The sequence below is a fragment of the Triticum aestivum genome, chromosome 5B, assembly GCF_018294505.1.
Source record: "Triticum aestivum cultivar Chinese Spring chromosome 5B, IWGSC CS RefSeq v2.1, whole genome shotgun sequence".
Classification (NCBI taxonomy): Eukaryota; Viridiplantae; Streptophyta; class Magnoliopsida; order Poales; family Poaceae; genus Triticum; species Triticum aestivum.
Window position 1 is genome coordinate 12,615,640 of NC_057807.1, and position 13,878 is coordinate 12,629,517.

At 44.0% G+C, this 13,878-nt stretch overlaps 1 protein-coding gene across 3 annotated transcripts; it reads left to right on the plus strand.

Moving 5' to 3' along the window:
• Positions 1-4,005: 4,005 nt before the first annotated feature.
• On the plus strand, positions 4,006-11,662 carry LOC123110118 (neutral ceramidase). Of its 3 annotated transcripts, XM_044530561.1 has the most exons (11): positions 4,014-4,156; positions 4,240-4,482; positions 5,619-6,048; positions 6,504-6,712; positions 7,062-7,418; positions 7,517-7,772; positions 7,864-8,134; positions 8,213-8,338; positions 9,167-9,230; positions 9,968-10,137; positions 10,794-11,662. In XM_044530561.1, the coding sequence occupies exons 3-11, from the start codon at positions 5,699-5,701 to the stop codon at positions 11,340-11,342; spliced, it is 2,352 nt and encodes a 783-aa protein (XP_044386496.1). In that variant the 5' UTR covers positions 4,014-4,156; positions 4,240-4,482; positions 5,619-5,698; the 3' UTR covers positions 11,343-11,662. The 3 variants fall into 3 exon arrangements, with proteins under 3 accessions (XP_044386498.1, XP_044386496.1, XP_044386499.1); XM_044530563.1 differs by lacking the exon at positions 4,240-4,482 and having other exon boundaries at positions 4,006-4,156; XM_044530564.1 differs by lacking the exon at positions 8,213-8,338 and having other exon boundaries at positions 4,059-4,482.
• The last annotated feature ends 2,216 nt before the right edge of the window (positions 11,663-13,878 follow it).

Here is a 13,878-nt window from a genome sequence, read left to right on the forward strand (position 1 = left end):
TGACCAGACATCAAAAGAACATAAAAAGAAGAAACGGTTGGAAAAAAACAAAGAGAACTCACTTGTAATTTACCGAACACACCAGGAGAGATGGTATCCTTCTTGATCACCTTGGCAATTAGAGTACTATCCCATGCATCCGATCGTATCACCCAGTTGCTTACTGAGATGTCATGGACAAGCGCATCAAGGTATAGTATCTTCACCAGACCCAACAAAAGAAAAGCCAAGTTCAGTTATTATTATGAGTATTTCAGCAAACTATAACTGTACAGAAAGAACAAGAACATATGGAAGTGGTTGTTTTCACTAACCATCAAGTGATACAAGCAGCAGCAGACAGTTTGCTTCTCCTGGTCCATGTTCCGGAAAGCTTCATTAATGTGTTCTACTACAAAGAGGCCGATGTTTGTGTTCTTGAGCATTTGATGATCTAGCACAAGTCCGTAGCACTTTGGGCTGAGCTTCAAGGCCGTGGTTGGTGCTAGAAAAGTGCTAAAGGCAGCCGCAAGCCAGGCCATAAAGAATGTGTCATCCGTTCTTCCAGCCATATCCTGAATCATCTTGAGCCATGTAGTGATCTGGGGATGAGAATTTCCAGTTATGTTGAAAGCCTGTCTGAATCTCCTAGTGGCATCCTTGTCAACTAAATATCTGACTTTTTGACCCCTATTTGGGAGATCAAATACCCTCTGAACACTGTCAGCATCGACACGGATCCTTCCCCTTCCTGGGAAAACCATTTCAGAGGTCTGTGGCTGGTAGGACTGCACCAAGAACTTAGTGAGGTCCGCTGGAAGTGTGTCTGATAAGTTCAATAGCCCCCCGAACAACCTCGAAACTAGCTCTGACTTCTGTGGTGGGGTTAGAGAGGCATTGAAATTTACAAACCGCGCTGGTGATGCCCTTATCCTGCCCGCTTGTGATGGTCGCTCCACATCTTCCCCTGCAGCCACCTCAACTCCTTCACCGCTGGCCTGTTGATGAGAATATAATAACATTAAGGAAGCATTAAAAACAAGAGAAAAAACAAGAATGAAAAAAAATCTAGCAATCACCATTTGGATCAGTATTGGAAAAAGCTATATATTCATAAAATGGATCATGCCAACTAATATGATGTATTTGTGCAACTAATAAAGATCATGAGGACAACTGAAGACTGCTAGTGTGCAACCTTCAAAAAAACTAAGAAAATATACGATACCTGGCACCTACAAAAAGTTCTAGCAGATGTGCAACAATAAGAAATGATATTGCAACAAAATAACATCAACTAAAAAAAGTTTGCAAGGAACTGTTCAATAGCTCATAAACACACAAAAAAAACCACATACCTCAGCATCTGTTGCGGAAGATGCGACAGCTCCTCCAGCAACTGCTACCTGCACAAAAAAATGACCAGTGATGTCAACTATAAAGAAGCAAACTTGTCAACTACAAGATGCCAACTAATGCCAACTAATGTCAACTGTATTTAGATCAAGATGACTAGAGATGTCAACTACAAGGTTGTTATTGACAAACTAAAAACAAAAATAATGGTGAGAACTGCTGCATAATTTCATCAGCATCTAAAAAGCGAGAAACACTTATATTTGAGAATTTCCTTACCCTATAAGATGACTCAACTCCCTTTCCAAGTGTTGCACGTCTAGTCCGCTTTACAACATGGAACTGATCAACATCCTAAGAAAAAATAAAAAACATGAGCATGGGAAAAAATAAAAAAATGTTATATGACCCAAACAAAACCGAAAATGGGCTTGTGTCATCAGCATGCCACTTACCTCAACATCCTCTCCCTGCTCAACACTTCGTGCAGGTCGTGGCTGGCGATTAGCAGGACGCTTCGAGTTCCGGCGAAGCGACTGACTTCCAGAACGCTGATTAAGCAACCCAAAAAGAAAACATGAAAAAAAGGACATTAGCATACGTGCATAAGTTGAAAACAACTCAAAAACACATAAAAAGTGAAAAAAAATCTTCTTCATTGCCATCCGCATCTCCTCCTATTATAACCATTTTTGCCCTGCGGGAGGAAATACAACAAAAGAAAACATAGTTAGAAGATGCGGAAACAAACTAGAGAAATCATAGAAGGTTGCTTTGATCTACAGACATCTACACATAAGTAGGACACAAAATGCAAAAACCAAAAAACATGTAGACAACCAACTACTACAATGATGCAGCCAACTGGGCAGTAAACCTTGTGCAAACTGGACAACATATAAGCCAACTAACTATTTTTTGCCTAGGTATTACTTGCCAACTGTGACAAGTAATAACTAGGCAGAAAATAGTTAACTAAAGGCAACAAGCTCAGTAAGATAACTTGTGCAAGCTGGAACAAGCAAAAAATGCAAAGCAAAAAATCCAGCAAAACAATTGGGTATACTATATTGAAAAATTAGCAACCATCAGTGCTAATTTGGAAAAATAAGCGTCCCTAGTTGCACATGAGGGGAAACACATGAAAACAACCACATCCATAACAAAGACTTGCACATTGAGAAAAATTAGATTGGAAAATTAACAAGCATTGGTACTAATTTGCATAATCAAGGGGCCCTAGTTGCACAAAGCAGGAGAAAACACATGAACCACCACAACCACCACAAGGCTGGTGGATTGGGTAGACTATATTGGAAAACTGGCAAGCATTGATGCTAAATTGCACAAACAAGAGTCCCTAGTTGCACACAGCAGAGGGGGAAACAGCAAAGCCAACTAAGTAGAGCAACTAGCACAAAGTGTATAACATATGAACAGCCAACTAGTAAAAGTGATGCAAGCCAACTAGTAAAAGTGATGCAGCCAACTGAGCAGGCAACTTGTGCAACTGAACACCGTATAGACAACCAACTAGTACAAACAGTGAGCCAACTGACCAAAACAACTGCTGCAACTGCAGAGCATATGGACAGCCAAGTACTATATGAACGCAGCCAACTGAGCAGAATTTTGTGCAACTAACCACTTAAATTACTGAACACCAACTACAAAATCAGCCAATGCATTGCACACAACATTGCACACATCTAATACAACTTACAGAATGACTAAGAATCATGAACAGATCTCAAACCTCTGCAAAATTGAACGGAACATGAACTAAACAGCCAAAATCGCCCTAAAATCACAACGGGCGCCGTGGACATGCACCCCTTCTACCTAACGACTACCGCGTACCCTGGCCAACTACACGTTGACCCTGGCCAGCCACCCCCGTGCCGTGAACTACGCCTCCTTGTAGATCTCGACCACCGTTGGGCGCGTGCTACGAGATAGGAGAAGGGAACTCAACGTGACCAAAATCGAGGATAAGCGGGGGTAGTTCGCGCCGTTCCCGAACCCTAGAGAGCATTCCCCTCACATTTCAGCACCATCCGCGCTCCGCGAGATAGAGAGAGGGAGGGGAAGCATGTAGAAGTGGAGGGCGAGCATACTCCGACGGCGAGGAGCACCGGCGATTCCCCCGCGAGGAGAACCACCCGCAAGCCGCCGCCAATCTGAGCACTCCGCCGTGACGCCCCATTCGATGGAGAGGATGTCGAGGAGGAAGACGAAGACGGAATGGGGAGAGAGCACGCTGCGGCGAGGGATTTCAGGCACACATTTCGAAAACCGCCGCCCACGACCCCCACTACTCCCCTCCTCTACCGCTTACAGGTGGGCCTGCCACGTCCGGATATGGACAACCGCCCACGACCGCGGTGCAGGGCCAATCCAGACCAGGTGGCATCTGGCGGATCTGGGCGCGATCGCTGGCGCGATCGAACGGCCAGGAATCAGCCGCCCGTGTCTGTTAGTTGGTGGCGGCCGCTTTTTAGATTTTAGGTAAATAAAATAGGGGAAATTGCCACGCTGCACAGAGTAATTGTCACGCGTTTGATCGGGATCCTACGATTCTTAGGGCGTTCAAACTGTTTTTTTTTAGCTCAAGCGTTCGAACTGCTAAAAATCTTACGTTCGCAGGGGAGTAAAAAAAAAACAAGATGGGCGCAAACGCGTGGAAGGCCCGGCCCGAAGTTTCAGCGGCGCGTCGCCATCGTCTCTCCCCACATCGTCGTCATCCTCGCCGCCGATTCAACGCCTCGCCCGCTCCCCCCCCCTCCTCAGTCCGGCCGTCTCCATGCCGACGAGCTCAGAGGTGCGCGCGCCTCCTCCTACGCCACACCCCACCAGTTCCCGCGGCGCTGAACTCCGCTCGTGTTTGTTTGTTTGTTTGGTTAGCTGGGCCCCCTTTTGCCCGTGCCTTGTACGCTCCACCCTGTCCCCCTCCGTCCGCCCGTCGCGGTCGGCCGTCGCCACTGGGAGCCGTGAGCTACGACCACGAGGCGCCCCGCCCTTGGAGTTCCCGGCCGGCCTAGTCGTGTCTGCCGGGGACGGGGAGGCGCGGGTTTAAATGCCGGCGGAGGCCACTAGCCAGTGGAGCAGCCGGGGCGGGGTTCCCAGTCGAGATTCGCCCTTCGCATGGTGAGTCACTCCGCTTCCTTCCAGCCAGGTCGCGTCGGTCGTAGCTGGACGCGTTGCGCTAATCAGCTAGTAGTACTTAAATTGCTGTATGCAGTTGTTCTAGGGTTTGAGCATGCTTGGTGCGGATCTGGGGTACTCGTCTTTGTTCTCCGGTGGAAGTTTGACCCAGATATCAGTAGATATTCGCTCTCTCTCTCTCAAAAAAAAAAAAGATATCAGTAGACATTATGGTTGAAAAATTAACTCCCAGTGAGACCATTGATTATGGTGGGTTCCTGTGTCAAACTTTTAGTGGAAAATTGAGAGCTCCGCAATAGTTCTGGGAAATTTTGTGGTTTTAAACCTGGAAAACTACATCTCTTCTAAGGGAATAATATTCATATACAAATCCTAGGATTTTCTTTTTCTAGAAAACATTAAATGGATTTGATGGTTTCTCAAAATTCGAAATTTTAAGTGGGAAGCTCAGGACTCCACTATGCTAGTTCTTCGAGTTTTTATGAAACTAAATCCAGGAATTTACGTCTCTTCTAAGAAAACCCAGAATTTCATGATACTAATTCCAATATTATTTTTTGAAAAAAAAACATTGAGTGGATTTCATGATTTTTCCTGCATTTAAATTTAAGTGGGAAATTGATAATTCTGGACAGTAAATTCAGCAACCGCAAATTAAATTCAGCCTACTCTTGGTCCCCAGAGCCAAAAATCCCTGTCCATTAGTTGCTAATACACTACTACTGATTCTAGAGTACAGACCTACCTACCAAACGGACCCCAGTTCATCAAACCATAAACCCGTACAGAATAGGCCATTAATACCTCCTAGTTCAGAAAATCAGAACTCGTACTTCATTTAGTTAAACATGTTATCGCCTGCCAGATGATGAGATGGACCACATATCAGTCAGAGCCACCAAGTTGAAGCCATACTGAGGAGATGGTGATCCGGAAGCCTGGCCCACGCCACACTACTGTTTTTTTTTCTCGCGGGGACACTGTATTTATAGCTTAACATGTACTTGTGTCATTATAGCTTGATAATCTTGTTGGATACTAGTATGCACCCTTTCCCTTGCTTCAGTATGATAGAATGCTTGGTGATTTTGTTCATAGGCTTTTCTTCTCTTTTGCAGACTGCAGTTGATTTTTTGTTCTCTCGAGGCTTCTGACTTGCACTAGTTAATTAACAACTTCATTCCCTGGTTCCTTCCTGATGGAGGCATCGTCTTGCTTCCGCTACCAAGTCTGGGGTTTTGGTTTGTCCTGGATATGGCTATGTCTTCTTTTACTGCATCTCCTTCAGAACTGCAGCCTGGTGCTCTCAGACTCTCCTTATCTGGTCGGCATGGGGAGCTATGACATAACAGGGCCTGCGGCAGATGTTAACATGATGGGATATGCAAATGCGGAGCAGGTTACATCAGGGATTCACTTCAGGCTAAAGTCACGCGCGTTTATTGTCGCCGAGCCTGATGATGGAAAGCGTGTTGTCTTTGTGAATCTCGACGCTTGTATGGCATCACAGCTTGTGAATATCAAGGTGCTCGAAAGGCTAAAAGCAAGGTAGTAAGAAGCAACTTCTCATGAATTAATTATCAGAAAATCCTGACATGTTTGTTTCAACTCTGAGTGCATATGTGATGTCTCTTTGTAGATCATGCATACAGTTGCAAGGGTCCATCATCCTTTGTGCATTTTCTCTGTTGAAACATTAGTTCATTATGAAGTTATTTTCCTACTTGTACCATGCTTATTCCACTTCTGTTTATTCTCTTGATTATGTTAAGCCATCATTGGCTGCTGGTGTCTTTCTGTATGTTATTTGGCTTATATGATCTGAGTGCTGTCACTTAACGTGCTTAGCCATTTCACAATGCACATACATACTCTGTACAGTGGCACTCAATGGCATAATTTAAAGTTTTATAATCCGCTTGGTCTACTTCATCAATAAGAAAGTAGATTCTGCCTTGCACGCTCATAAAGTTGGGTTGACTTAGCAAGCCTTGATTTGGCAGGTACGGTGATCTTTATAATGAGAATAACGTGGCTATCAGTGGCATCCATACCCATGCTGGGCCTGGAGGTTATCTGCAGTATGTTGTCTATATTATCACATCACTTGGGTTTGTTCGTCAGTCATTCGATGTAATTGTCGATGGCATTGAGCAAAGCATTGTTGAAGCTCATAACAATCTCCGTCCTGGGAAAATCTATGTGAATAAAGGTATGCAACTAGTTGCACTTTGTGGGACTAATGTCTTAAGAAACCACCATTTGTACTGATCTCACACGTCTAATTAAAACACATACGTTTGGTAATATTTGTAGCGTCTTCCACCTCGCTCTAAAATGTCATTTAGTTTCAGTTTGGTTTAAATGTTACTTGAAGTCTAGCTGCAAAAAAAATATCTCACTACTACATGTATATAATAATCAATGCAGTGTAAGTTTGGATGTTCAATTCCTCATGCGATGCCTACTTTTTTCTCTCTGTATGGTCTTGTGATGCCGGTTAAATTTAGATTTAATTGCTGCAAAGATTTTGTTATCAACCTCAGACGCTTGATGTTCAGGTGACCTTCTGGATGCTGGTGTGAATCGCAGCCCGAGTGGGTATCTGAATAACCCTGCTGAAGAGAGAAGCAAATATAGATACAATGTTGATAAAGAAATGACCCTTGTTAAGTTTGTAGATGATGAATTCGGTCCAATTGGAAGTTTTAATTGGTTTGCGACTCACGGAACATCAATGAGTCGTACAAATTCTTTGATAAGCGGTGATAACAAAGGAGCAGCTGCACGTTTCATGGAAGACTGGGCTGAACAAAATGGCCTTCCTAAGCAGACAGGTCATGCAAATTCTGTTGAATTTGGACCTTTGCACCTTCCGAGAAGAGTCTCTACAATAATACCAGAACCAGATGAGATAAGTATGTTCCATCCTTCTTGCCTTGTATATCTAGTGTGTCGGAATGAACATGTTAGGTTGTTCCTAAACCTATTATTTTCTCCATTTGCTTTTGTTCAGCTGATGACTTAATGCAATTAGCATCATCCTACAAGGCCACAGGTGGCAGAATATTGGCAAGTTCAAATATCACTAGGCGCATTAGAAACACTCGAGGAAACAATGCCAAGTTTGTTTCCGCATTTTGCCAGTCAAACTGTGGAGATGTTAGTCCAAATGTCTTGGGAGCATTTTGCATAGACACCAACCTTCCTTGTGACTTCAACCACAGCACATGTAATGGGAAGAACGAACTTTGCTATGGACGAGGCCCAGGGTATTCTTCTCGCATAGCAAGTTTTTAACCTTCCATGAGCATCAGCGACAAGTCCTTATAAATGAGGTTTTCAAATATTGCTATCTTGCAGGTATCCTAATGAGTTCGAGAGTACCCGCATAATTGGGAATAGGCAATTTCTGAAGGCTGTAGATCTCTTTAATTCGGCTTCGGAAGAACTACAAGGAAAATTTGACTATCGTCACACTTACTTAGATTTCTCGCAACTCGAAGTTAGTGTTTCTACGAGTACGGGAGGTCAGCAGGTGGTGAAAACATGCCCAGCAGCCATGGGGTTTTCATTTGCTGCTGGAACCACAGATGGCCCTGGAGCTTTTGATTTCAAACAAGGAGACGACAAGGTTTGGTATATCAGTTAAATACTTGCTTCAAATTTGTAGATGACGTGGTATTCATTGATTGCGCACCTTCTATATCAGGGAAACCCTTTCTGGAAATTAGTGGGGGGCATACTAAAGAAACCAGGGAAAGAGCAAGTCAAGTGCCAAGCTCCAAAACCAATATTGCTAGACACTGGTGAAATAAAGGAACCATATGATTGGGCGGTATGATATGCTTTTTTAAGTAATCATAAGCAGGCTTGTTACGCCGCTTTCTCTGAAATGTCTTAATTGCAATTTTACTTAATAGCTCACACCAATGCCACCATCAATAAAGACCAATTGCTGCTGCATCGAATCAGCACTGCATAGGCTGATATATAAGATATAATTTCGTTTATGTAATGAACTTGATATTTTTTTCCCCTGGAGTTTCTTAGTTTTAGAGATTAATGTGTAGCGAAAATTGCTTTTGGAGCTCTGCCTCCATGGAGGCCTCCAAATTCAAAATTCATATTTTTACGTTTCAAAAAATTATGAAAAAAATACAGATATGCATGAAGGCATAACACACATGTGTGTAAATTTTCAGGGAAAAATACGTTGAAATGAGGGCTGTGCAAAAAAAAAAATATCGGGCTTTTTAACACATGATACTATTCATCCTCCCAGGCCATGAATTTCCTAAAAATTTACACACATACACAACATCCTTGTTTACTTGCACAAATTTTTTCAGATTTTTTGAAACCGGAAAGTTTGAATTTTGTTTTTTTCAAAAATTTCGAGCTCCAGTGAGCTCAGTCACCAAAACGACGTTCTCAATGTGTAGGCACTATATATCTGCAAGTTCACTCTTGACGCTGTTTTTTTGGTAGAGGTGATGGGATCAAATGAGTCGTTATTTGTGAACTGCAGGCTATTAAGTGAACCTGTTGTGTGCAAGCTCCACAATATGTTAAATCAGAACCAAAATCTCTAACTAGAAACCAATTTACCGAATTAACACAAATTTTGTTTCCTGTTCTTATTGACTTCTGTAATCTTTTGCAGCCTACGATACTTCCCATTCAGATCATAAGAATTGGTCAGCTGGTTATTTTGTCTGTTCCTGGAGGTATATTCCAGTTCATCAACCCTATTATGTCTGTCCAGTTAGAAGTGCATGCGGGTTTTTCTATCTACCAAGACATGCCATGCTCATGTTATCCAATGTTTCGAGTCTCCGTTCTTTCTCAACAACACCAGCAACATGCATGTCTGCATCATTTTCCCACTTTGCTTGCTAGGCAAGGAAAGAGTAGCCCACTTGAGCAATAGCTCAAGGCGGCAAGGCCAGCAAAGCTAAGTGAAATTTTATATACTCCCTCTGTCCCATATTAGTTGTCGCTCAAAGGAATAGATCTAGCAGTGAAATACGTCGCCGCTGTGAGAATCGAAGGCCCGTTTTTTTGCCCGGGTAAACCAACCCACGGAACGTGTTTTGCCCTTTAGAATTTGGATCGATCGCTACTGTCCAGGACAAGCGAGCCCGGGCAAGTGCCCAGGGTCGCTGGGCCGTGCCTCCGCCTCTGCGTCTAGCTACATCCATTTCAGCGACAACTAATATGGGACGGAGGGAGTAGTAATCATGAGAGACTACTTAGTGGACCACTGGTCCATAACATGACAAAAGGAAGACTTTTCCCATGTTAACGAACTTGCTTTATGTAGCAAGGTTTTTGAGCTCTGCGGAACACCTAATCTTGCCGGGCAGGAGTTAGGTGGGGGGCAATTGCTTGGGTTTCAGAGCTAGCAATCATATGGTCAATACACGGCAGCACTCTAATATTTTTTTGTTATGTTTTGGCACAGAATTCACGACAATGGCCGGCAGGCGGTTACGCGATGCTGTAAAAAATGTACTGATAAGTGGCAGCAATGGTGAATTTAATTCCAACACTCACATTGTTCTTGCGGGGCTGACAAACACATATTCTCAGTATGTTACAACATTCGAAGAATACCAGGTCCAAAGATACGAGGTATGTGAACTTTGCTTCTGTACACCCCCTTAAATAAATTGACGGTGGAGACTAAAACACACCCCTTCAATCAAAATGGGTAATATAGTCCATTAAATATTAAATACTGGAGCGGTTTCATAGAGCTATGACCCTTGATTATGATTATTGTTGCGTGAACTTCGTGAGTGCCTATCTCTAATCAAGTCCATACCAAGAAAACTGAGTTGGCCGGGATCTGCTACAGCAGCCTGCCGGTGGCTGGATTCCACAACAGATTACATCCATCAGTATACTTCTCGTTGTGATGTTTTTCATGTCCTTGCTACCCCTTTTTTTACGGAAAGGAGGGAGTACCCTCAGCCTCCATATCAAGTGAATGCATGTAGTCCATATGCCCCTGCCCCATCTAGATATGTCAGAATATTAGTCATACCTCTTCGATTTGCTTGCAAGCCTGCAGTAGATTTAAGTGTCATTAGTTGAAGATGTCAGAACTTGTTTTAGAAACTCTCCACAATTATACCAGTTTGGCTTTTATAAATGTTTTGGTGCTAAAATCTGACATTTCTGAACCTGAATTTCCAGTGATTGCTCCATCAAACTTTTGAAATAGATCCACCCACATTATGTACAAATGCATGAATAATTCGTTGGAGTGAATATGTGTTTTGCAGGGTGCATCAACTTTGTACGGTCCGCACACCTTGAGTGCATACATTCAAGAGTTTCAGAAACTTGCCACAGCTATGGTTGCAAACAAGGAGATCCCAGCAACAAACATCCTACCTCCTGACATGTTGGACAAACAAATCGGACTGCTGCCAGGCGTCATTCTCGACTCGACTCCTCCTGGTGTTCACTTTGGGGATGTCAGCTCTGACGTCGCAGCAAACTCAGACTTCCTGAAGGGCAGTACCGTGAATGCTACGTTCCATTCGGCCTGTCCAAGGAATGATCTTCTAACCAACGGTACCTTCGCGCTCGTTGAGAGGCTGAATGGCGACAACTGGATTCCTGTCTACGATGACGACGATTGGTCTTTGCGATTCAAGTGGTCGAGGCCATCGAAACTCAGTCCGGAGAGCTTTGCGACGCTGGAGTGGACCATTCCTGAAGATGCTGCCCCTGGTGTTTATAGGCTGCGGCATTTCGGTGCCTCCAAGCCGCTGATAGGGTCGATCGAGCATTTTACAGGCACCTCTCGAGCGTTTGCAGTGCGTTAAGCAATACGCAACTTGTGACGATGTCTGAGAACTGCTGCTCTTTATGCTTTTGTTACAAGCAAATATATTGCGCGTACATTAGGGAAAATACATCCCACTATCGGGTGCATGTTCATATTATACTATCATGTAGACATATCCAGTGTTTTGCAATAGCGCAGGCCGTTTCAGGATATTGTATGTACGTCGTGGATTCACTCACGCATTACTTACTGTCTGTTGGTAAAGCCCATCTCTGTGTACCTTATTCCTCAAGAACTGAGTTAACAGTGGATTGGGAAAATTTGGACTCCATTTGTTCCCCTTTGAGAGACTGTATAGTTCAGATTGTACCATCATGCAGATTGGATGTACTCCCTCCGTTCCTAAATACTTGTCTTTCTAGGCATTTCAACAAGTGACTACATACGGCGCAAAATGAGTGAATCTACACTTTAAAATATGTCTACATACATCCATATATTGAGTCCATTTGAAATGCCTAGAAAGACAAGTATTTGAGAACGGAGGGAGTACATGTCAAGGCTGAGATGCATGCAGATTGGATGCCATGTTGCATGGACATATAATTAATCCATGGTTGACCAATGTTCGGTTTACCGCCTTTGAGTGCTGGCTACGTGATCAGATGGCAAATTTTCTGGCATGATTGACTGACATAATTCATGAGAAATGGAAAATGGCAGTTCACAGCCTGGCACTAGTGTAGCATTTTCAAGCACAAGGCTGCAAAAGCAGCAAGAGTAGCATTTCAAACACAAGGCTGCAAAAGCAGCAAGAGTATCTGTGATGTGGTAATATCTTGTATCGGAATGTGAACCGTGTTGTCAAGTCATCTGGTAGAGACACTATTTTCCTCCTTTATCATCTCTTGAAGTATATAGCTAGATAAAGGGAATTTCCGCCCTCCAGTATTCCAGACTGTTCAGTAGACTGATTTCACGTCTGTGAATCGCAAGTCCTGAACGCAATCTTGAGGGAAGTATTTATACAAGGGATGTCAATGAACTCGTCACCCTTCTTCATGCATTTGACATCTGTTACTCATTTCACGCAGTTTTAACCATTCTTCGCAAGCGGAACGAATACCATTTTTAAGACGCCGTTTGGATAATTTTTTTAGTATATGCATCTTACCGCCGTCGATTTGGTCGCCGGAGGACAAATCTCGAGCCCCTCCACCGTCTGTCTCGGGCCTCGCCGGCGACGAGCCGCGGGTCAACTCCGATGAGTTTGACCCCAGTTGACTAGGTTTGACTTCATCATGTGTCGCTGACGTGTGGGCCCAGCCTCTAGGATAGTTAGGTTAATTAGTTAATTAGCACTAACAGCCCCTGTTGCCACATGTCACACTGACACGCGGGTCCCACTGTTCATGTTTGACTTGGACTGCCCAGTTGACTTGCTGACGTCACCGTGACGTAATGCTGACATGGTAATTTTTTTTGGAGTTTAAAATAAATCAGTAATGATTTACTTATTTCAGAAAATGCCTAAAACTTTGAAAAATCATAGAAATTCTACCGTAGCTCAGAATGAAATAATTTATGTATGAAAAATGATCAGAAAAATCCAATCTTTCCATTTGTACCATTGACATTTAAATAATCACATATGAAGTTTGAATTTGAACCTTTGGTTCAAACCATCTTCATTTAATCTGGTTGCTAGTTGCATTAGCTCAATCAACATCATATTGCCATGTCACATTCATGCATCATATTGTTGCATTGCATTGATTGTGCTCCCTCTTGTTTGCCGATGTTTGTCCCCTCTCAGTAGACGTTGTTTCGGCGATGTGATCGATGACACCGATGAAGAGGTATATCATCTTCACCGGTAGTAGGAAAATCCAACTACGATTGCAGAAAAATCGCCGTCGCCGCCGTTGCGAGGTCGCAGCTCCGCCTTGATGGATGTAGTAAAAACCTTCGGCGGTAGTAGCAAAAACCTACTATGGTTGCAGCAAATCGCCATTGCCGCCGTCGCGAGGTCGCATCTCCGCCTTGATCGCTGTAGCAAAAAACTTCGCAGGCAGTAGCAAAATCTAACTACGGTTGCAACTTCCCCTTGTTGTGCAGTGCCATTGAAGCTTTCCTATATCTATGATCTTTTTTCAACGGCTATTTTAAGCTGTCCTAGGTGATGGTTGCAACACTTGTATATGTGTGTGGATCTGCCTGCAGCCATGGCATTGCATACCCCTGTGGCCACCTTCGGTCACCGTCGTCAGGCGCATCCCGGCCGCCATGGTGCAGCGCGTGGTCACCGCCATGGGAGGCCCGGCCGCCGGAGATGGAGCTCGTGGTGGCCCAGTTACAACACGCGGGGGGTGGGGGGGGGGGGGGGGAGGAGATGCGCGCACGTGAAGAAAATACGGCTGGAGGTATGGGATGGAGCCGCGTTGGGAAGGAGGCGGTCGCGCGGGGCCACTGTGTATGCTCGTCTTGCGCGTTGGGCCAGTGTGGCGTGCTTTCGACCGGCGCACCGAACACAAACATTTCCCTTTGACAAATAGGGCAGTTTCCTTGAGACC

Excerpts from the sequence above, each read along its gene's own strand:
- LOC123110118 (XM_044530563.1), top strand. The coding sequence starts at position 5,699 with ATGGAGGCATCGTCTTGCTTCCGCTACCAAGTCTGGGGTTTTGGTTTG. Across the intron at positions 6,713-7,061 it reads GAAAATCTATGTGAATAAAG|GTGACCTTCTGGATGCTGGT; the intron begins GTATGCAACTAG and ends CTTGATGTTCAG. Across the intron at positions 7,773-7,863 it reads TGCTATGGACGAGGCCCAGG|GTATCCTAATGAGTTCGAGA; the intron begins GTATTCTTCTCG and ends GCTATCTTGCAG.